General features: G+C 39.7%; 1 protein-coding gene across 1 annotated transcript; it reads right to left on the bottom strand.

Annotated features, from left to right (window-relative positions):
- Positions 1 to 18,058: 18,058 nt before the first annotated feature.
- On the bottom strand, positions 18,059 to 23,970 carry LOC112688459 (toll-like receptor 7). The gene has a single exon (XM_025561648.1). It carries the CDS (start codon positions 23,483 to 23,485, stop codon positions 19,430 to 19,432), a length of 4,056 nt encoding a protein of 1,351 aa, XP_025417433.1. The 5' UTR covers positions 23,486 to 23,970; the 3' UTR covers positions 18,059 to 19,429.
- Positions 23,971 to 25,729: the final 1,759 nt, after the last annotated feature.

The raw sequence follows: 25,729 nt of genomic DNA on the forward strand, positions 1-25,729 counted from the left end.
ACAAATGCTCTCAGCGTGGTGCGTTTGACTGTGAAGAATGTCATCTGTATGTATTTTATTTCATTTTTTTTTTTTTTATCATACGTTCGCGCACGAATATTATGGTAGGTTTTTTTTTTTTCCATGTCCGTGCGGACGACATAGTAATTCGTGGGCCGGCTACCGAAATGCCTTGGAAATGAACAGAAAGAGAGAGAGAGAGAGAGAAGAACACCGTCTCGCGCCGTTTAAAAGAAACGACGGTGGCGGTGGAAGATGCGAGCGTACGTACGAGAGAGACGGACACAAAAAAAAAAAAAACGGAGACTAGAGAAAAAGACACGCGGAGAGGCAATGAATAATAGAGCCACTAATCCGGTGAAGTGTGGCCTGTGGGAGATCCAGTTGCCAATCCAACGGGGCCGCCGCCACTGGTAATCCTAATTGATTGATTATTTATCCACCGCTGGGCTGACAGTGTTACATTATATATATATATATATATACATGTATGTAATACGTCTATGAGGATATTGGATTTTATTTAATACGTAGCTTCGGCCTAAAAAAAGATATACTTAATATTTTTCCTCGTCCCGTCATTTTTCTCGGTGTATACATTATTACAGAACGTATACCATGTTTTTTATTACGAAAAAAAAAAAAAAAAACTATACGGTAGTTGTCGTCCGACGATCTATAAAATAACAGCCCGTACGTATGGTGACATTTTTTTTTTTTTCATCCACCTTAACGTGTAAATTTATTCAACGAGATGTAAAATATATTTATACCCCGGTAAAATATCACGTCTTAACCGATTATATACGTGTGGTTCTTCAACGTAACCGTACGGCAACAGAGCCCAAATAATTTGTATTCGATCGACTAATATATATAAAAATAGCTTAACCCTACCACAACGCGTGTGAAATATAACATTTTTTTTATTTTTTTCAAACACGCTTTCAGTTCGTTTAATTAGTTTTTCTGTTGTTACTTACTGTTTCAATTCGTAGACTTACTCGATAACTCACTGAATTCTCAGCGATCTCACAATTTGTTTACGAAAACACGCATGGTAAACTGCTATCATTATCGTTAATATAATTATTGTATACGATAAAGTAGAATGTACCGAAATCAAGAAATAAAAATAAAATGATATACGTAACACAGCATACGAGCACAACTAATTTATGACATTGTGTATTATTATTCTTCGGAGTAAATAAAAATGATGTGGACTAGATTTGTAGTAATATAAACGATGATGTGCATGGGATCAGCGTGGGATAGACGAGAATCTCGAATGGTTACTTTTAGACTCATATGCTTTGGAAATAAAAATTACTGAAAACGACCGCAACAAAAATAAAACTAATTTTTTCGTACTTAATCTTTAGGCGTACAGAAAAATTATTACACAAATTCACTATTAATAACACTAGTAGATAAAAACTACGCTAAGAGCCTCACGTCGGATAATAGGATGATACATAATTCACGTATCAAAATATGATGATCCTCTTCAGTCCTACGCGTTTGTAAATTATTACACCGACTTTTTAATGTTTAAACTAGACCATAAAATATGTACTTATAATGATATTTTCAAAACTACCGTGCATGCGTACATTATCATAATATTATTTTTGGTAGTATAAATCCACACACGGTAAACGGATGTATTTATTTATTTTTTTATTTTTTTTATATTATAATTATACTTGTCTGATTCAAAAAATAAATATTTTTTTTTTCTAATGTTATAGATATTTCGAAAAGATATTAATGACAACATTTAAATTGTTATCTACTAAATACAACCCTTAACGTAATTGTACAGCATATATAATGATATTTTGTTGCTTGCAAATGTTGTAAATAGGTCAATAAATTATGTAAATATCTACGGCGGATATGGTAAAACTTTTTATAACTATTGGTGTATAAAAAAAAAAGTTGTTCGTATTTGACTTATTTAAGCTTGCGTGTCCCTGTTTTAGTGCATAATTTACAATTAAAAATTAAATAATGTACTTCAAAAATTTGTGTACAAAAAAAAATATATATAAAATAAAAATGATTGAACGTGAAAAATCACACTAATAGTATACCACAAATATTATTAAATTTACGGTATTGTTTGTAAGTGAATGATTTAAGCTGATGTTTTTGTTCGCGTTAACTATAAAATAATAACTATAACTAAAGATTCACAAGTCAAATGAAATACAGGTCAACCAATCAACAAATGTTGAAAAATTATACTGGTAGAAAAAAAAACAACTATCCATTTTTTTTAGTGAAGGTAATAATACTTTTTCGTTCCCGGCACTGGGTTTGATGATTATTGAAAAATGAGACTAATGAAATATTTAAATGGGCAAAGTCCTACAATGCACTCACAAACATAAGCCTAAACGTACTTAATATATATATATATACATATAATTCACTCAGTGTATGATATAATGGAACGTATACCTCGTGGGGGTCAACAACGGCAAACGGCACGCAACGTCCGTAGACGATTTACTGCTTCTTCCTCGCCGAGTCGTTTTTATCCACCGAATTTTAATATCCAAGGACGCGTATTACTGGTTTCTATTATATAGTCAACCGCTCTTATTATTTATGATACCGAACTATATTTCTCTCTCTCTCCATCAACGTAGTCTCGCCATCTCTATTTCTCTTATTTTACGCACATGTTTTTCTTCCGCTCTGTTACTGTTTTTTTTTCTCTTTCTATCCACAAACACAGTAGACAATTTCCCAATAAAACGGTTATTAAATCAGTGCGAGTTAATCGCGTGTATATATATATATATATATATATATATATGGGAACACGATTTATTAACAATGCGTGTGTACAACGCGCGTACATAATATTATTATTGTACATGTACTCGGTAACGTAGTGTCGGATGCGCGTATACGAACATAATGATATGTAAAAATATAACGCGTATTCGTAAAAGTATCTTTTTCTCCACGCATAACACCGCCGCTAACAATAATATCCACAGTAATAATAATAATAATATAATATTGTATATCCGGCCAGTGGCGTGAAATCGCAAGGGGCCCGCCGCAGGAATATTAATTTTCAACCCCGGACATTTTTCATGCTTGTGGATTTTCATCGACCAGACGAGACGCTTGCAGTTTTTTAAATGATTACGTGAGTTCAATAAGAGTTTGACGCGTTTCGGTAGGTAATAAAAACTGAAAATTCCGAAAATGATCAACGATACGCGCTCGGATCCACGAACCCCGGATGATTTCGCAGCTCCCGAAGACGCGCACTCGAATCGCACCACTGCGCCCGATGGCAGCGTGTTCTTCTTCAGTAGCTGATACAATTGGGGAGAGGGGCTATGGGGACTGAACCTTTACCCCTCTTAGAAATTTGGTGAAACCATGTCGGACGCCACTATATCTATAAAAATTTATATCACTAAAAAATATTTAAAAAATTAGACGTAAAAAAGACTTCGTACAAATCGGTATGAGCAACGAACTATGGCAGTAACTCACTTTAACAGCCCTCCTCTCCATTTGTTTGTTTCTAGATCCGCGCCCGTTCTCCACCAAGCAAAGAACGGACGAATGAACCGCAGAAGACCAACACCGCGGCCGGATCGAGACCACCCGGCGAGCGGTGTTCGCCCCGGACCGCGATGTGCCGCGTTGATACCGACGAAATACGTAATGATAACAGATATCGTTGGCGGTCAGAAACGCGAGCACGTCGTACGACCATGTGTCGTTCGAACGGATTTATTGGAAGATGAATCACGGGATCACGGTTGCGAGCAGAGACCATAGGCACAACTAGGAGGGCACAATAGGGTTCTTATCACCCCCGAGTTCAAATGTAGCACTCTTGTTTTTTTTTTTTTCAGATCTGTATAATCTGTAGTAATTACAGTTAAATACCATTTTATTTTATTTTCAGCAATTTCAGCATTCCCATTATTTGGGCTCTATTAGCGCCCATGGCAGAGACCCTTATGCGTACGAGGTGTCTGAGAGCTCACGTTATCGGTCGCGCAGCATAAACAATGCGGTGTACACGCCTCGCTCGGTCGCATACCACTGTCCGCGGTACCAGGTCGATATCGCGAAATGTGCCGATTTAGACGATTTATATTTTTTTTCTCCGCGAGCACATCAATCATCCGACGAGGGATGTAAAAAGGGAGGGCGCGTTTCCCGTGCGCGTCTCAGAGATATTTTTAAAACCGATTTGTAGGTCTGCGCAGCGACGTACGTCTCGAAGACGACGATGATTACGTACCCGTTTAAAGATCGATTTCCAATGTAGTACGTTCGGTTGTGTTTTTCTTTCCTTCGAAGATCATTAAAAACGTACATGTACACGTGCGACATCGTCGTGGTGCGAATCGCATATTTTACACCGTTCGTATATGTTCCACGCATCGCCTATGGGAAATATTTGCTGCTTCTTAAAAAGAAACCTTTACAGTAACGTGTTATTTTTCAATTTCCGGTCATGATTTGTCCAATATACGCTTGTAAGCGTCTTTGAGTGTAAGATGGTACGCAAATATTTTCAGCTGTATACTATGGTGTAACAGTGACCGATAAAATGATCGACAATAACGAGAGACTGAACAGTGTGTACCGACTATGAACTTTTCCAATTTATTTAGTTTTCTGATTGCCAAAGGCGGTTTTTGAGGCGAAACAAAAAAAAAAAAATCTGCCCACTATTTCTTATGTATATATAATGTATATAGATATAATCCAAAAAAAAATATTTACATAAACCCAAAGTGTAAACTTCTTGTGCAAGAAATCGGCTTTGTTTTACCGCAGCAGAACAGCGATCGAGGGAAACCATCTTGTTTTTTTAGTATTGAATTTCAACTGGAACAACAATATTTTGATTTTTCCATGCATACAAGAAAATCTGTGTTATATTGCGTGATATTAAAATAAATGTAAACAGAAACTTCTGGCCGCATGACGAATACATGATATGGAATAAACTGTGCACACGCTGTCACTGCAACAAAGTGGATAATGTATCCTTTAGACTCTGAAGGTTCTTTTTAGAGTTTCTTTCCAAACGCTGCTCTAGAGTTTAGAGAAGTGTTTAGAAAGAAAATGTTCAACTTTACACGGACGAGAACTACTTTTTGAATACAGTTTTATCGTTTTTATTATTATATTATTTTTACATTTTTTTTTTCATTTTAAAGAAGATTCTTCATTACATTACGCTATGAAAGTATATTGTAATATTTAATGATGTTAATGATAAATAATAATAGATTAATATGTACATAATAAAAATTATTGAGCGTTTTTTTTTTCTGAGTTGGCACTCAGTCTTATCACTCCGGAACACGGTCTTAGAAGATAAGGTCTACAATAATAATACTTAATATCTAGGGATTTTCTGGCAGGACTGAATGTGTAATGAACGCGTTTTTTCTTCGACGAACGTGAACGCATTATTTTTATTGGACAATGAACGTAAACGTGAACGCGTTCAATATTTTAATGAACGTTCCAATCTTTATTTTCGAGTGCACATAATTCCGTGTAAAATGTTTGAAAGTTAATTATTAATCGCATAGATATAGATCGGTGCCATCTGTTTTCATTAAAATGCAAAGCATGAAAATAAAACACTGCATTAATGCAATATTATACCGTTTACGGTTTTGGTTACGTGCGGAAGACGACACGAGTAATGCTTAAAATCCAGTTTTAATGTACGTTTTTAGAATTTTGAATATACCTGTACGGATAAATATAATTTGAAAAAAAATATGTATCCGTATAGGTATGTTCCAAATTCTAATAACATATGAAAAAAAAACCATAAATATAGTTTTTTTTCTTCATTTGTATTTTTATTTTATTTTATTTTTATTTTTGAATTAAAAAATACGACCTATATTATTGTGTGCACAATCTATCTATAACAGATCTCACGAGACCGTAAGAAATCCACCATAAAAAAAAAAGGTTTTTCCCCTTATTGAAAACCTGCTTTACACAGATTTCACAGTCGTATTGTATTTTAAAAGCCACGTTTACAATCGTTTTAGCCACCGAATACCTATACAATTTTGTTTGTGACGGGTAAACCAGAGATAGAAAACATAATCTCTAGTTTTCGGAAAAAAAAATTATATATATACAGTAGTATAGGTGTATTTAAGTATAAAAAATAGTACAATTAATAACTGAAGTACATTGAATAAAAATAAAAACAAACAGTATGCGAATCGTTTTTAGTTTCTAGCGTTTCAGCTTACGCACAAAAACTTGTATATCAAATACAAATCATCCACCAAAAAATATTCATTCAACGTTTGATACGCGCATTGTATTAATTTTCGATTAAATTTGTTTACGTATTATCGGTATACACGCGGGCGTGTACGTATATATAACGATAAAGAATTAATCAAATAAAATGAAGTAAAAAATAAAGTTCACCGTCGCCGTGTTTACCAAGCATATGGTAATAGCATAATAGCTTATATGAATATTAAATTATAATACTCTTATTATAAATGTATGTAAATTGTAGTACCATGTGGAACACAATAAATACACACATAAATGAATAAATATTATTATTTGTTTTAACATTCTATATAAAATTACATTCAACGTTATTTCAGTTCGTTTAACAATATAATATGTAATAACCTACCTATGCCATATCGTCGAAATAATAATTAAAAAAAAACCTACCACTATATTAGGACTATAATAATAATAATAATAAAAATAATAATAATAATAATAATAATAATAATAATAATAATATCCTTTGTTACGTTTAGCCCGAGGTAATTTTCACGAGTTTGCTGCCACTCAGATCATTGCTCTAACCAGCTGGTTATATGAAACGAAGAATTTATTTTTCAAAATCTACATTAATAACGCGGTGCATATAATACGTGATAGATCATCTTGTTCAAGAACTTACCTGTCATGTTATAATATTCAATCTATACATAGACAGTATTTTGTTTACCCTTTTGAATACTATACGCATACTGCGATGCGACGTGTAGGTACACTAAACTGTACATTATTATAAAAACGTCATGAACGGTACAACGGTCATACTATTTATTCATTTTGTACGAATCGTGTATTGTAAGTACAGTTGTCTACAGATTTGAGTACTTTTTATTTTAAATTTTGTAAACGCGTGTACGCTTTAATGTAAAATGTTCAACCAAAACCTGGTTCGAATCACGCGCATTTATATATTAGAAATGAATTATATCCTTTCAAAGTATTTTATCTACCCACGTAATACCGACCACTTGTGTGAAAAAAATAATAAAAATAAAAAAGAAGACTCCGCGCACACTCGAATCTTGAACAGAGTGGATTTATATGAGTTATAATACTGTAATTTTTTCTTCTTTGATAATTCGAGAAAAATATTAAAACTAGGCACTCCAATCGTTTTGCGGTTGTAAAAAAAAAAAAAAAAGATAAAATTAAAATTAAACGAAAGAGGTAAAATTTACGGGAGGAAAATGTAATTTCCTACAATTTCGCATGCGATGAGCATTATAAAATATAAATATCCCGAAAAAACATCACGTCTGTTAGAGATAATAACAAGAGAAACTCATAAATTGAAAACTAAAGGGACCATTAAAAACTTTTCCGGAGCGTACTTGAACTTATAGACTCGACCGGCGCGAGGAGGAGAAAATGGAAAAAAATAATAACGCGATCCCTGGTTGCCGGAGGGAGGGAGGAGACGTGACGCGGAACGAGGACGAAGGACGAGAGTGCCACGAGGGAGCGGGTGTGACAGAAGTAGTAATCCTTAATATTCGTGAGTCCGCGCGCGTATGTATAATATATTAAACGAGATATGTTACGGGAGGGAAAAATTCCGCGTCGTCCGGGGGTGGTCGGAGGGTATGCGAGGACGAAAAAAAAAATGTGAAAAAAAAATACGTAACGCGATGTGGGCTTGTGGTGGCGTACCGAGTGCGTGTATGTGCGTGTGGGTTTTGAGGGGACCAGCAGGTAGAGTTCCAGCTGCTGCCGATCATCTAATGCGATGCCGCCGTCGTCGCCACCAACCCATAAACTACCTACACGCTCGCACGCGCAGTCCGCAGACGATACCGTATACCGTGAGTGCGGTACATTCGGGTAAATATGTGTGTACGTGTACGTGTGTGTGTGTGTGTGTGTGTGTGTGTGTGTGTGTATGCGCGCGCGCGTGTTTAGGTACGTAGTGAATAATAACATGTATATATAAGCCGTGATAAACGTTTTGAAAATCATTTTTACCTGGGCACGGGGCCACATGACGTGTACCCACCGCCTGTAGACCCATAGATCCAGCTCAACATTATTATTTTTAGTCGAAAAATAAAAATAAAATATACTTTTAATAATAAAAAATATATATACAAACGCTATGTACATCAAACGAATATATATATATATATACGATTAATTTCCAGGTGTTCTGCACAACGGACCGTGGAAAAGGCGAGGTTTTTAATTGAAATTCTTTAATTTTTTTTTTTTTTTTTAGTATGTCTATACTCTGCGTTCGGCCCTTACAAATAATTAGAACCACAGGCGTAATTGAACCGGCTGCCCGACCGAATATGATGTATACGCTTACACAATTGATACGCCAGACGGAAATTGGGCACTATTTATTATTATTATTGTTTATAGGAGTACGAAAAATGGACCCTAATATGATATTATTATTATTATTATTATTATTATTATTATTACGTTATATTTCCTCCGATCGGTTCGCAACGTGCTTGGCATAGAACTTTTGGAGATTATTTTTCGGTTCACGAAAGTGTTATCGGGCTTTGCACATTGCATGATTTACAAAAAAAAAAGTATATCATTCTCATCGAAAACTCTTTTTCTAAAACAGTTTCGCATAAAGTCTCGTAAATTTGTGTCGAACTTCATAAAACCCTAGTAACTTATATTATTTAATTACGTACAATTAAAACAAACACTAAATATTATTAGACAATATGTAAATTACACTAAGCGCAATAATTTTATATTACTTCGCCTGTTATCAACTGCCTCGCCGTGTTGAAATAAAATTAAAAAAATAACTACACAATTACAGGATAGCCGGTTAGCATTAATATTTAATTTCGGTTAACCTTTCAAATGTATTCTACGAGGAAACATAAAATACAAAACAAAAAAAATGTTTTTAGCATCGTGCACAGTTATTTCGATATTGACATTTTATTTACGGGAACACAAAAGGAATTATGAAAAGTGAAAAGGTCACTTGTGATTTGAGCGATTTCGCATGGATAATTATTACGTGTAAGAATCGAGCTAGTTATAGGATAAAACGTCATCGTGTAGTAGTCAAGTAGTTTAAAAACGCAAATGATACGTTGCAACTGTAATAGGAGGAGGAGCGACAGGGGTTAGCTACGAATGAACGGATATGGTTTACACGGTGCACGCGCGCGTTGTAACATATAGGTACTAGCTGGTAGTATAGGCTGGTTTACAATTTTATAGAGTTTTTTTAATTTTAGTAATGCTTTTTCCGATTGACAGGTCCGGGATTTGAATACGGAAAAAGAGGGGCTCGAGACGCCATGCGTATTAGTGCTGTGTGTTTGTGCGCATCCGACCGATCGGTGTGCTATGGTCTCACGAAAAACAAAAAACAAAAAAACTTAACGAGAACAAAAAACATCTGGCATAATCACTTTCGTCCATTGTTCGGTACCGGGGGGGGGGGGGAAATGTGGAATTAGCATTATCGGCCGATGTAACCCGAGAAACCGTGTCCGGCTAATTAACGTGTAATTTGTTTAATTAACATAAAACACGTCGATACCGCGGCCGTCGCAGCAGCCGCCGGAAGAAGCGTTATTAAAATATTATGTGCCGGCGGCGGCAGTGGCGGCACTGGACAAAGGTTCAAATGGTCGATAGTCCGTAAAATGCGATTGTTTCGTGCACCGCCGTACAGTGTACGTTACAACTATAATATACTATTATTATTGTTATTACTGTTCGTATTTGCACCGTTAAAGCTACAGCGGCAGAGGACGAATTATCATCATCAGCGCAGATTGCTCGGGACGAACTAACGCGGCGAGTCCGCGCTTCGATCCCGTAACGACATCGTCGCGGAATTAAACCGTTTTTACGAGGCCGCGGTTAGCCGTTGTACGGTAGTCGTGAAAATAATTTAACAGCCATAATATTCCGAGACCGTCGTCCGCCTACTCCGCGCACGTAAAATGTGATATGTGATATCGTAACGGGAAGAGCGCGTTTAGAATGTGTTCAGTGTTGATGTAAAACGAACGAAACGGAGACCTAATGTTGAATCGTTTAGTCGTACGTTAATGCGAACACGGTGAGCGGTCTTGCCGGGCCCTACGAGTTTATTTATCGCGCATATTATAATAATACTATTCTCGATTATTATTGTTGTTGTATGGTTTTCGAGAGCCGTTTCGTACACCTACGCGGGCAGTCGGATGATCATAATTTCTTCCGCGGCGCGTTCGTCGAACAGATACGGTATAGACAACATTTTCTATACGGGAAATTAGAAATCATTACGATGCACGGTCAAAGCCTAACCGCTTTAAAGTGTTGCGGTAAGAAAAAGTCTCCGTTGTACGACCAAACCGTTTTCATACGAGACTCGGACCTACGTTTAATTACGCATTCGCATTGTAAATCGTGCGCGAGAGAGATTTGATTGTGCGCGCGAAATACATATTATTATTTGCTATGTATCTTACTGTCCGCCCGCGGGCCTCGTTTGATCCGGAATAATCGACAAAGCCCATGGGTAAATAATATCCGTATTCACGTGTATGCCAAGCGCACGTAGATAGCGTTCGCACTACGTCGCTCGGCTGCAAAAGCGTCATTTCGGTGTGTTTTAAAGATACCGCGCTGATTTGTAAGACGTGAACGAATTGTTCTCGAAAATATTCGCGCAATGACCGTCCTGAACACGTGTACCAGCGTAACCAGCACCGAAAATCTGATTTTTCGTTTCACGATATTATTATTATTTATTTTTTTTTTTTTAATTTAGCATTACAGGTAAAAAAATATCGAGTCACTAAGAGTTAATAATGGACTTGGATTAAGATGTAGTTGTTATACATACTGTTTGACGTTTACCAGTTATTTAAACGTGTACAGCTACACCGTAACGTATTCAGATGTTCTGAAACGTAAAGTCAAAAGTTGTCTTGGGTCCCGGAGTAATTGACTAATCATTTTGTACCGTACTCATACCAGCTGCATACGAAATCGTACATGTAATAGATTATACATGTGTTCTATTCTAGAAAAATACACAACGATTGTACGATTTGAGTGCGATCCGTGAGAAAGGAAAGAGTGAGAGAGAAAGAGACAGAAATAGAAAGAAATAGAAATACCGTGCATGCGCGTCTGGAGGTTAAATGTTTCGGCGTGTTTGGGTTCGTCTAATTACACGGAGAAAAAAAAAACACTGACTAAAATCTCGGCACGAAAACGTTTTAGATTTACTATTTACCGAAACGAATGCGATGTTCATCCTAATACAAAATATAATTATCACAGGAAACCGTTGAATTTCAACAACAGTATCCCGGAAAATATTTACCGAATAACTGCAGCCACACCCCGCTGGTATGGCACGGGTCAAGTTGACTTGACGCAAACGAAATAATTGAATACTTGTTATTAAAGGATTTCCGGGATTATCTGCGCGCAAACATTGGAAACAAAAGACGCAGAGCTAAACGCTCTTCATCGAATGCACATCGGCCTCGAAGGACTTATTTTTTGCGGCATTAAAACCCAATCGTTAAGGTTATTGTTTTCACTTTTTTCTTTATCTTCTCTTCGCTGCGACGAATAATCCCGATAACGACCTATACCGTCACCGCTCCAGTGAATTATAATATGCTGCAATAGATTTGAATTATTCGGGTCGGTTGCCGTAACGAGAGGTCGCGAGTACGTACATCGGACACCAGACAGTCCCGTGCCCCGGTCGCTACTCAACGGTGTAGTTATTATAGTTATTTTAACTACATGTCGGACAACAGAAAACTAGTACGTATACGTAGCGGTGATTGTGGTCGTCGTGGCATGTTTAAACTGCACGCTTTTTTTAATATACCTGTTACATATCTATACAGGGCAATCGGAATTAAAATCGATTAAAAATATTCGTGAAAATACAGAAAACAATAATTTTTTTTATTAGAAAACAGTAGCTGTAACATGAAATTCTGATCAACCTCTAAATGCGTGTGGTTTATTATTATTTATATTATATTACTTCCATTACCGTTATATATCCAGGGCTGTCTTAGGCTATGCAAAGGCTCAGGACCATCCGGAGCTTACTGGCTTTTTTAATAGACCAAAAAAATGTTTAACATCACAAGCTTATTTTGCATGATGACTTTTGTGTAGCCGGGCGATATGAATTATTAATTTTAAAGAAAAACCTGTTTAAATAATAAGACAAGAAATAAATTATACCTAATATAATTGCACACATTATACATTACATTATTATTATTATTTATTTTAACATTTTAAAATTGCTATTATCTTATATATATATATATTTTTTTTTGTACACTATCGTATTAATACGTTACAGCTTAAAATTTAAAGTTGCAATCTTTATTTTTCGAGGCCCCGAGCCAGTTGAAGGCTCTGGATACGTGACTTAGATGTCCATAGGATAAAGACGAAACTATTAATATGTAGTGGCGAAAAAGACATAATTGTAACGCGAATAAACAAATAAAAACTTGACTAGTGCTTACCGACCGTAATGACATAAATATAGTGTACTGTTTCTCGACTGTAAACCGTACGAATTATATTTTATTGCTATTTCACATACACGGTCGCTCGAAACTATCTCACGATCGTTTTTGGCCGAAGTTTGTTGAAGATAATATTTTATCAATACAATGAAACAACAAGAACATTTCTGAACATTTTTTTTTTCTTTCGAAATCGGAAGTTTTGGCGACAAAAAAAATATTGTGACATAAAGAATTGTGCTATAGCAAAATCGACGTTCATTCCGAATTAAATAATAATAATTACTGTTGTCCAAACCGCAGCCGACCTTGGAACGGTTTAAAGCGTATTACCGTGTTAGATGATTTATTATCGTGTCAGTTGTGTGACTGTAGGGATTTCTCTATGTTACACGCATTATTTCGTACGTCCCGTGAGTGTAGAAAACAAATTAAATAATATTCATAAATTATAGTACGGAAAATGAAATAAACGAGCGCGGCTTTTGATGTAAGACAATTGTTTCGAAAAACATGTCTACGGTATGTGTATAGGTCTGCTGCACAACCATGCAACGGCGACTACAATGCGCATGCGTCGTGGTTGTCGAGCGGTGTATCTATCCGGTGGACAGAAGCAACAGGATCATATTTTACATATCGTTTATTTCATATGTAAATTAAAGAGGTTCTTTATTTTTTTTTTTTTTTTCATCTTCTTTTTCTCAGATGAATATTTAAACACCAGATAACATTACTTGATATTGTATACTATTATACGTAATATATATGTATTTAAACAGATACTATAATATATACGTATATATTGTACCGGCGTTTAAAATCCCATCAGCCCATTATCGTTGTATTGTTTTGAATCGATAAACGATGACGACAACTACATGAAACCCCCTAAGCATACACTTCCAGACAAACTTTCAGCCCACCTGGGAAGCAATACCTCACCACTTTTTCCGCGTCTGCGAAAAACTATTCGCAAGTTTCCCCTGTATAATTTCGAGATGACCTTCTACCCCTCCTTACTCTAATACCAGACTCGATCGTTTTCGTGGTCTATACCATACAACCCTTTTATATTTTATTTGTTTTCGTTTTTTTCTACTGTTTTATTTTTTTTTATTTTTTTATTTACCTTTATTTAGACGTCTCCATTCATCGCGCGAACACCTGTTACGGTTCCCAAACGCCAATAGTAACGACCATCACGCCGTGTATTCCCATCGACAATAGAACCATTCACACGCGGCCGATAAACGACGTCGCGTATACTTTGCATAAACCGACTTAATACGAGGGCGTCGCGAAAAAGGAGACGAGAGCAGATGTTCACGTCACCCGACAATTCCGCGGATCTTAAAAACGAAGAAATTACAACCGAATAGAAAATATTACAAACAACGCGCGAGCTCGTACGCACAATACATTTTCTCTCTTTTTCTCGTTCTCTGTTCTCTTTCACTAAATTCTGATTAATGAAAGTGCCGTTATGGTGAAGAGTTCAAAAGTTAAGTGCAATCCCGTTTTAGTACGATGCACGCGTGTACGTTTTCTGACCAATTCAATGAGACCCTAAATCGGATAAAAGGACGGAACGGTAATAGGGTAATGGCGAGGAGAGGGGGGTAGGGGAGTCGCAACGAAAGAGGATTTGAAATATGTTTGGCGGCGTTAACAAGGTCCCTTCTTCCAAATTAGACCACAGAAAACAACGGTCGATCGTAAATTTTAACCAACGTCGTTTTTTTTTCCCCCTGTTATCATTATTATTTCTTTTGCGCATTTAACCGAGAAAAAACCCCGTCTCACAGATAACTCTTTGTACGTACACGTCGTGAATTTTTGGTGATGTTTTTTTTTCTCTCTACCGTCCTTCCCCGCACCACCCCCACCAATACTTTTTATGATGTCCACATGGCCGGCACATGACGAGCTCGTTAAATGCATAAAACTCGTCCATAAATCGCACTGGGTCGGCCGCCGCCGCATGTATTATCATCGCCACCGAGATCTCTAACGAGTTTAATAATAAGTAACTTGATACGCGGCCTCTCGTGTAGGACGACCCGTGGTGACGTTTTTACGCAGGAAAACGGTCCATTTCAGTCAATCTTCCGTTAGATAAAAACACGTTGGCCTAAGGACGCGTATAAAACGGTGAGAAGCAACAGAAAAGTAGTAAAAAAAATTAAATTAAACCGCAACGCTATCGTGCCGTGACAATTAAACTTACGGTGTGCTGCAATTAGACGAAAAAAGATACGCGGTAATGAACATGTAATTATTATTCGATTGTACTCTTATAATACGTGTAGTGTTGTTGCTGTTGTTGTTGTCACTTGCGACCGTCATTGGAGACATGCTTTTGTAACGCTTTTAGTACAAATGAACCAGTAAATTTGAACCCTGATCATCTTTATTGTTATTATTATTATTATTATTATTATTATTATTATTATTGTAATAAAATAAATAGTAAATTGACTTGTCTTCAGAACAACGAAATTTTATGTTTTTATTTTATTTTTTTTTTTTCCATTTTTAAACGGTTACGTTGAATATTATGATGTATATATAATACATGTTAATGTAATGCGGTAAAAGTAATTTAACAATTCTATTTAGGACGGGCCTCCCGTAGAGTAATAAATTAGCGTGGAAAACGTACGAAAAATGATTAATCTCGAAACTACTTTCGAATTCGATTTTTGGGTCTGCTTTGGACAATTAGAAAAAAATACGCAGACAAATCGAATTTATCAAATTAATCTGTTGTATCAGTGTATGCCGCCCGTGTACAGAGAGTCGATTTCTAAATTGAAGAGAAAAAAGAAATAGATTCAAATGTATATCACCTCAAAGAAATGCCGAAAAAAAAATTCAATATAATATGTTGTTTATTTTAAATTTAAATAACTACACGTGTAAGCATTACGATTTGAAATGCGATACGGAAAATAAAGTATCACTTACGAATTCAAATCGAATGTTGATATCCTACAAAAATATTATCGTACAACGAGTTTGCATATTTATCTTTGTGGAAAGATTGTAGTTTAAATTTTTCATTGTACACGTGTATTATTTTTTTGTTTTTCATAACGCATTTTTTTCCTCAATAACGATTTCAAAAGTATTTTTTCAAATTTAAACTATGCTCCGAAAGCGAAAACTATATATATATATGTTTTTAATTTTTTTTTTATTATTCTCATCGCGAATTGTTCTCAGCAACCAAATAAAATGTTGGTCGGAAAGGGTTCCAAATACGTTTTTCCAAAACTATAAAATAGTCTGGAAATGATTGCGTTAAATCGGACAGTGGTGCGAACATGACGTTTTAAATCTTTTTTTTCAGACTAGTGGCGTTCGTAGATTTATCCATAAAGCTTGTTTTCGCAAATATCATTGAGAATGCACCCAAAGATGTATATTATATTATTGTAATAGCGTGCATGTATTTATTATTACATAAATAAATAAAACGTTTTAATTAAAATTTAATTTAATTTTAATTAAATGTATAAAATTTAAAAAAATTAACATAATAATATATCGGCCTACCTGTACGCGTCAACCGCGCTGACTAACGGTCTGGTGACGACCGAGAACCGAATGCTCCAGCACTGTGGGTGCCGACTGAAGAAGTTCGTGTTAAAAACGGACGGGGTTCGTTGTCGTTTTGTCTGTTACTGCTGTTGTTGCCTTTGGTCCGTGTCCGTTTGTCGACGATGTACAATTAAAATCGGTCACGTCACGAATCGCAACGCGAATGTTGTACGAATAATGATATCAATAATCCAATCATATATATATGTAACACATAATCTGAGCGACGTCAAATCTAAGGCGTATCATAATAGATAAACCGTAAGCCCCTAACTGGATCTTTGTAAGTATATCAGTTAATTATGTTAATGATGATACCATTATTTTAACCATCCGTTACGGTCTTCAGCGCTAGACGAACGTCGTCGGTCAACGAAAAAAATTACAGTGAACTTAATGCGAACGGATCGCTTCAAAGTCGACTTTTGGCGATATTTGCATAGCATCAGCTACGTCCGTCCGGAAAAATAAACATTCAACCTATACGGCAAATTCGTGCTGCGTTATGTTTGGTTAGTTTTTTTTTTTCAATACGCGCTCTTGCCACGTATCGTTTGATTTTATCAAAATAATCGTAGAAAAAATAACTGTATTGTAATAACCGCATAACGCGTCGTCATGTGCGATTATACAGAGACAGCGTTTCCAGGTGGGACTAGGAAAAAAAAAAAGGGTTAAGACCCTCTTTCGGTTTTCACTTTTTGCTCGAACATAATGCGCACAGGGGCTGATCCCCATTTACGTATGATACGTGACACACAAACGATGTATAGTGGCGGAGAGACTGAGAGAGAGAGAGAGCACAATAATATTTCGTCTAGTCGGCCGAACGAGCACTTCTGTTGACTGACAGCTTTTGCAAGCTGACCACGAGGTGGAAGGGGGGGGGGACAAAATCCATGTATTATTCATGCTCCCGTTTTTCTATATTATGTGATTTTCTCTCTCTCTTTCCCTCACTCGGTCAGTGTACACGATATTATAAAATATCATTTGATCCGTACAAAAGGTATACGGTGCAGCACAACATGTTGTGCGCGTTGCATATTGCGCCGAACAGCGACACGAAAAAAAATTAATAAATAACGTACATATATTATATTACATTACGGAGATCAAATATATGTGATGGGAATGAAAAAATGAATAAAACAAAAAACAGTTGTTTTTTTTTTCAAAATAAAAAATAAATTATTTATTTTCAACGTAGTACAATATACACGTCTATACATATTAATATCATTACATAATAAAATGGGATGTACACGAATATATACATATAATACCTTAATCAAATAATAATAAAATAGATTCGAAGTTAACAATATATATATAAAAAAAAAATTAAATAAAAAAAAAAAATTGTGGTTAATTAAAAATATCATACAGTCTTCGTTCAAGTAGTGAAACAAAATTTACTATTTTCCTCTATTTCGTTAATGACTTTTTTTTTCAACATCGAACACTAACGAATATAACGGTTGCAATCGGTTAAGTACCCTGTCACTACACTCGAACAGAATAGTTAAAAACCTCATGGAGTGCGAAATTCGAAAATATAGTTTTCCAAATTGTATTCGAAAACATATTATATATATTTTTTTTTTTAATTGATTTTTTTTTACTGATAAATTGTTATTTATTTTTTCCAAGAAGAAAACGCGTCGGAGTTAGGTGTCTGTTGTCAAGTATAGTTCACATATTCATCCGGGTCTACATGGAAATTAAATTATTATTCGCCGGAAAGTATTACATAAAAGGTGTGTATAATAATATGTATAGTTTTTTTATTTATCTTATTTTTATTATCCTTGTTTTGTATACGTTATTATATTAAAAAAAAAAAAAAAATAGTAGTTTTATATTGTCTCTCCAAATAAAAAGCCGAATCCATTTCAGATAACGCGGCGGCAGTACTAAGTGGTAATCCGTGTACTAAATAAAAGAAATACATATATATGTATATACATTTTATTTTTTTTTGTTTCATTCTCTTTAGTTTCTTCTCCGTCTTTCGTACGAAAGCGCACTCGGACACGTCGGAATAATAACAGAATAAACGCTCTAGGAGAGTGTAGTAATAAGGAGAAATATAATAAAATACACGAGAGCCTAGAACCGGTATTATTATTATTATTATTACGATATATGAAGAGAGAAAAAAAACACTAACACCCACAGAGGTTTTTAATTATCCCACATCATACGTCATAAATTCAAAATAATATTTTACGTCACGTGAAAATAAAATGGAATAATATAAAGCACGATGTACGTAATTTCGGTACAGAAAACAATCAAGAAGGGTGGGGGATCAAACAACAGTGATACGAAGACTAAATCAGTCTGGGTCTCGAATCGAGACTAACACGTAATTATTAATATTTAATATTTTTTTTTTTGTTTTTATGAATTTAACACACAAAATTTGGTTGCTCAAAAACGTTTTTTTTTTTTTTTGAGCTGACTAGAAAAATGGCGTTAGATTCTCAATAGTTAGTACGAACCGTTTTTTTTTTTTCACAACAATCATAATATTTAAAAACCCGCCTTAAATCACATTTACAATATAAACGGCGGACACAGCCCCGTCGTAGAGTTACAAACATATATAATAATAATAATAGAAAAAAAAAATACAAGAAAGTTTCAAAGGGAATTAACCGCAGTGCATGTTCCGACGAACGTACACTTAGGAACTCAATTAATCTATAAATTATACAAAGTCGTGCTTAAAACAACATTATCACATATTGATGAGCACACGTATTATTCAGCATTTTTTTTTTTTTTTCGAAAAAAAATTTAAAACAACAAAATCTAACGAAATTCAATAGTATATTGTATAACCTATACGTAATAATATAATATGTCGATGACACTGACCTGTTGGCGTACGAACCTCGCACGAACTCATATTTTATATATTTATATTTTTTTTTTCCCGAGGGGTTAAAAAAATATGAATTAAATATGTCGCGTTAGACCAGATAAGCCTGCACGGCGTTCTGGTGCTGTTGCTGATGGTGTTTTGCCGACCTGCGGCTGTTGGTGCGCTCGAACTGTTGCTGTTGCTGTTGCTGCTGTTGCTGTTGCTGCTGCTGCTGATGTTGCTGCTGCTGCTGGTGCTGCTGCTGTTGGTGCTGCAGCGGCATCATCATCCTGCTCGGCGACTGGTGCACCGACGGCGGCGGCGTGTCGATGGCCGAGTAAATGTGCTCGGTGGACGCGGGCCGCTCATCGCAGTTGCCGAGTTTCGGTGACGGCGTGGCCGTGGTGGCCGTCGAGTAGTTGGAGTCCTCGTGCCGGTGCTGCGGCCGCGGCAACGACCCCGGGCTGTGATGGTGATGGTGCCGGTGGTGGTGCGCGGCGGGCTGCGGCAACGACTTATCGTGCGGCGATGGTTGCCTGCGGTGCGCGGGCACCACGGGCGTCCTAGTGTCGATGGTGTAGTTGTTGATGTTGTTGCGGTAGTTGCACACCTTGTGGTGGTGATGGTTGTTGTTGTGATGGCTGTTGCTGGGCATCAGGTACCGGAGACGTTCCCAGAACCGTTTCTCACCCCAACGCACTTTGGACGCCACTTTCAGGTACGGCCGGATCTCCGGGTCCGCGTCCGCCTCGGCCGCGATGCTGTTCTCCTCGATCAGTACCAGTTTGTACACCTTGCCCTTGAGCGCCTCATGTAGCGCGGACCGGAACTCGTACCGCGACCATTCGGTCTGTATGAAGTTTCGCGATAGGACGACGATCACGCGGCGGCTGGCCTCGGCGGCCTCGATGACCACGGGCGACGAGCCCGCGTGGTACATGGACGTGATGGGCAGATCGCGGTAGTGCAGGCACAGCTGGTACGACGGGTTGCCGTGCTCGAGCTCGGCCACCACGGACTGCAGCACGAACTCCTCGTCCTTGGGGCTGTACAGAACGTAGCCGTCGTACAGCTTCTCGCGGTCCTCGTAGAAGTGCTTGTTGCCCGCGTTCTTGCAGCTGAAAACGCGTATCCCGTACTTGGTGTACAGCCACACCTTGACGTTGTCCCGGACAGCGAACAGCACCAGTGCCACCACGAACACTACCAACAGGAACGTGAGCACCGGCACGTAGCTGGACGCCATCATGTTCCGCAGCGCCCAGCCGCCGGTGTAGAAGTCATTGCACGCCGTGTCGTTGAAGTCGATCTCACGCCGCTGTCCCGGGTCCGTGTCGTCCGGCGCGCACGTAATGTCGGCCACGTCCGTGATCTTCGGCCCGTTTTCGTACACCCAGTTGCGGAACGGTTGCAGGAACTTGCACCGGCACGTCCACGGGTTCTTGCCCACGGATAGTTGCACCAGATACGGGTTGACGGACAGTTGCCATACCGGGAACCCGGTGAGCAGGTTCCCGTGCAGCCGGAGCACCTCGAGGTTGCGCAGCGCCGCGAACGTCACGTTGTTCACGTACGACAGTCGGTTGTTCTGCAAGTGCAACTGCCTGAGCTGGTACAGCTGCTCGAACTCGTAGCCCTTCAGCTCGGTAAGCATGTTGTCCTCTAGGTGGAGCACCTGCAACGAGCTGAGCCGGTTGAACGTGTGGTTCTGCAACGACTCGATCTTCGAGTTGTTCAGATACAAATGCACCATGTTCTTGCGGCCGATGAATATGTGGCCCTGCAGCTGATTGAAATTGTTCCCATCCAGGTACACGTGCGTGGCGTCCATGGGGATCTTCGGCGGCACCATGTTGTTCAGCTGGTACGAACAGTCCACGATGTTCGTGTGCCACGTCTGATCGTGGTAGCACGTGCAATTGCTGGGGCACGTCATCTCGCAGTCGCAAGCGTCGAACTCGCAACACTTGCACACCGCGAAGCAGTGCGTCTCGTATTTGCACAGGAACTGCGACGGCCCAGCCGACAGTATCGGCATCACCTCCGAGCCCCTCGAGTCCGTCGTCTTGCACACCACGTTATCCAGGTCCATCACTTTGGGATGCTGCCGCAGTTGCGTCATGTTATTGATCGTGGGCAGCCAGTCCATGGAACAGTCGCATTCGAACGGGTTGCCGCCGATGTAGAACTCCGGTAACGAACGGTTGATGGGCACCACGCCCAGTCGCAGGCTGTTCACGTCCAGCCGGGTCAGCTCGTTGGCATAAAGGTCCACGCGTACTAGATTTCTCTTTTTCAAAAACGTGTTGGGCCTAATGTTCGACAGGAAATTGTTGTTGAGGAACAGCACCTCGACGCTGTTCGGTATCGACCGGTCCGAGATTTCGGTGATGTGATTGTGACTGGCGTCGATCGTGTTGATGTTCAGTCGGTCCTTGAGGTTGTAGTAGTCGCCCAGTTCCTGCACGTAATTGTCATGCAAGTCCAGCCACTTGAGGTTGGCCGGCACCATCGCGTAATCGAACCATATCAGATTGTTTTTCGACAGGTTTATCCACTGCAAACTGGACAGCGACTCGAAAACGCCGTTGACGTCGGTCAAATAATTGGCGTCCAACCGGATCGCTTGGATCTGGGCGTTTTGCGTGAATGTACCGCGTTCGATGGTGTAGATTTTGTTTTTCGACAAGTTCAGCACTTGCAGGTTGGGCAGGTTGGAGAACATGCCGATGGTCAGGTTTCCGATGGCGTTATCGACTAGCCGCAGCCCGGTCAGCAGTTCCATGTTCTTGAACGAATTGTTGTGGAACACGCTTATCTGATTCTCACCCAGGTCCAACGTTTTCAGGAACGACAACTCGTTGAGCGCGACCGGCACCTGTTGAATGGCGTTCGAGCTGAGGTCGAGTTCCTTGAGCGCGGAGCAGTTCTTGAACGCCTGGTCGTCGATCGTGACCAACAGGTTGTTGTTGATTGTGAGCTTGGACAGCACGAACAAGCCGTTGAAGAGCCGCGAGCCGATCGTGTGCAAACGGTTCTCCGCGAGGTTGAGCGTGTGTAAGTTGTACAACGGCAGGAACGCGTTCTCCTCTATGCTGCTGATGCTGTTGTTGCTCAGGTCCAAAATTTGCAGGAACACTAGGTCCTTGAAACAATTCGCTTTGATCCTGGTGAGCCCGTTGCGGGACAGGTCAAGCACGACCAGTCGGAGGAGGCCGACGAAAGGACCCTCGTCGATCTGATTGATCTTATTGTTGCTCAGGTTGATGATGACCATTTGCTCTAGCCGATGGAACAGTCCACGCGGTAGCTCGTACAGCCCGTTGTTCTGCAGGTACACCTCGCGCAGGTCACGGTTCTTGGCGAACAACGACTCGGGCAGCGCTTCGAGCTTATTGTACGACGCGTTAAATACCTTGAGCGATGCGAGCGTGGACAGGCTGTCGGCCGCGATTTCAGTCACGCCGTTATGCTGTAGCGCGAGCGTATGCAGCCGCTTCATGGCGGATATTGCGGTGCGCGCGGGCACCGACTGCAAGTTGTTCCATGACAGGTCGAGCACTCGGAGGTCGGTGCCGCCGGGGCAGTCGGGCCCGGAGAAGCCGAGCGTGGTCAGGTCGTCGATGCCGTTGTGCGACACGTTCAGCTGCTGGATGTTCTTTAGCGCGCAGAACGCGTCGGCCGGCACGGTGTGCACGTTGGACTCGGACAGGTCGAGCGACTGGAGCTCGACCAGCCGGTCCATGCTGCCCTGGGCCAGTTCCAGCGCCTTGGTCGCACCCCATTCCAGGTTGGACGTGTGCACGGCGAGCTTCTTCAGGCCGCCCAGCCCGTCGAACGCGTCCGTCGGTACCTCCAGCAGTTTACACCGGACCAGCGCCAGCTCCTCGAGCTGATGCAGCGTCCGGAACGTGCGCGGCGCTAGCGTGCTCTGGAAGAACAGTTTGTCACTGCACTCCACCGTCAGTCGGACCGTGCCCTCGGGCTGCACCGTCGACAGGCTCGGGCTGTCCACGCCCAGGGTCCGGACTCGGCAATGCACCGATGACTTGGCCGTGTCGTTGTTGTACGGCGACCACGTACACTGTTCCGCGCCACCGTCGAGTTTGGCGACCGCCGCGGCGCACATCGCGGCCACCAAAAACAATTTCAATTTCAAAAACATTATCTATTTTTTATTTATATTTTTTCGATTAATTTCCGACACGCTCCGTCGTCGGACGGAGAAGGGTGATGAATTTTTTTTGAAACGCGATGTTATTTATTTCAAAAAAAGACGACGTCGTGCGTTCGTCAGAAAACCGAACGGTTCGCGTACGACCCCGTCGGTCGGCCGGTCGACATAATCGCAATCGGAACCGATGTGTTATTATTATTAATTTTTCTACGAGAATATTCAGACGAACGAATATTAATATTGTAGATTACGAACGCACTGAAAACATAAGGAAAAAAAAAAAAGAGAGAAAAGAAAAACGGAAAAAAAAAAAAAAAATACGAAAAAACGGAATAAAAATAAAAACTCTAAAACACTTGGGACGTCCGCGCGCGCGAACACTTTCACATAGTAGTGGTAGTATAAACCCGTAATCCGAACGGATGCGCGGTCGAACTGTCGGCAACGGGTTCACGGCGGAGACTGAACGCGACGGGCACGGCCGCACTGGCCCGTGTACCGGGAGGTCCGCGCGTTGCGCCCGTCCGCCGTCAGGTAGCAGCACGTCACGGCGACCGGCTGCGGTCCGCGGCGGCCGGTCGCACCCCTCCACGGGTTTCGGTTGCTCTGTGATCATCCCGCCGTACGGTAGTCGGACCGTCGTTTTTCGTCCGATCGTTTTTTTTTTGTTTCCTTATTTTCCTCGTACCGTACGTGTACGTGCAACGTTCACACCGTCTTGCACGCGCACGAACCAACACGATTTCGTTGTGGATTACGCGTTCTCGTGTTCTTCCGTTTTCCTATTCCCGAATCACCCTCCCCTGAATCCGTGTTTAAGGGTACGATCATATGCGATATGCGCATTACAATTGTTTTCAATGTGGATCATTTTACAACGAAATCAAATTACGCGTGGCTGTGAACACTGAACCGGGCTCTTCGTCTCGGATCCATACTTAGTGAGAAATCAAATAAAACACAAGCGTTAATTTCACAACACAGACAGGTGTTGAAAAAGAACTACACAAAAGTCGATTCTAAGTGGATCTGGCATCAGATTAGAAAAAAAAAAAAAAAAAAACCAAAATCGTCAAGGATTCACCCGATTTAAATATTACCAAAAATTTTACTTGTACGTTTTGAGCCTGAATTAAAGAAAAAAATTGAGTCGCCCCCCCCCCCCCCCCCCCCCCCCTCTAGAAGTAAGACTAAATACGTGTCCCTGGCTGGTAGATTATAGACACGAATGGCAGTGCTCTCTTTCGCTGGTTTTCCCTTCGTTCTTCAATCGATTTCGTCGTATTGGACGTCGAACGAACTCTCCCGTCCGACACGACCATGATTTTCGTCCCGACAAGTCGGAAAACGCGTACGCGACGTATATCTGTGTTCGCAGCACCGGTTGATTTCGCCATCCCGTTAGCTCGTTTACTCCGGCGTGGTTCTTGAAAAACACAATTCTGACCATGGTCATCGCGTCCAACAGTTTACGAACAATTGATTCTAAAGCTTCAATTCAACGCGCGTCGACGTTCCGAAAACGGTTTATAATTAAATATTAAACTTATTATTATGTGACTGCTACAGATCAAACGATGAGAACAACGTGCGTTGTTAAGCGAACGGTCTGTCGTGAGAACCGTTTCAGACGTTCGATTCGTTATTTAAGAATAAAATATTGGAATCATCGTAGTAAACCGACATTGATTTTGCACGAAGAAGGATTATGTTTCGGTAGAATCACCAAAATACATCGTACGCAGTAACGTTTAATTGAGTTTCCCCCGGGTGGTTATGGTCTTGTATTTGAACGTCCGACGGAGTTGAGCCGTTTGTAAGTCGAAAATCCTTTACGATAATAATTGTCCCGATGGCCGCACAACAAAAGAACGCGTTTCTCTGAAACATAAGACGTTTTTGTGCGGTCGTCAGCTGTCCTTGCGCACCGATGCCAATTAAAGGACAGAGCAATAATTGTTGTACTGATGCGTTAGGAGGTTCCTTCGCACAATTGTTTTTTCTATTTCAATACCGATATATTTTCAAATTGAATCGCTCACATTATTTTGTTCGTTCGTTGTGCCTATAGAGGCAACGATCAATTATTGACGCAAATATTATCGTGTCACAATATTAATCGTACGGTAGAACGTGCAGCGTTATCTACCAGACTAATTCCGCAACGCATTATGAGTTTAAACATTTCTGAATAATTGACTCAATTGTAGTACAATACCCAATTTATCTAAT

Source organism: Sipha flava, unplaced genomic scaffold (genome assembly GCF_003268045.1).
Source record: "Sipha flava isolate LNK unplaced genomic scaffold, YSA_version1 38_pilon_pilon, whole genome shotgun sequence".
NCBI classification, from domain to species: domain Eukaryota; kingdom Metazoa; phylum Arthropoda; class Insecta; order Hemiptera; family Aphididae; genus Sipha; species Sipha flava.

Coding starts and splice junctions, on each gene's coding strand:
- LOC112688459 (XM_025561648.1), bottom strand. CDS start 23,485: ATGTTTTTGAAATTGAAATTGTTTTTGGTGGCCGCGATGTGCGCCGCG.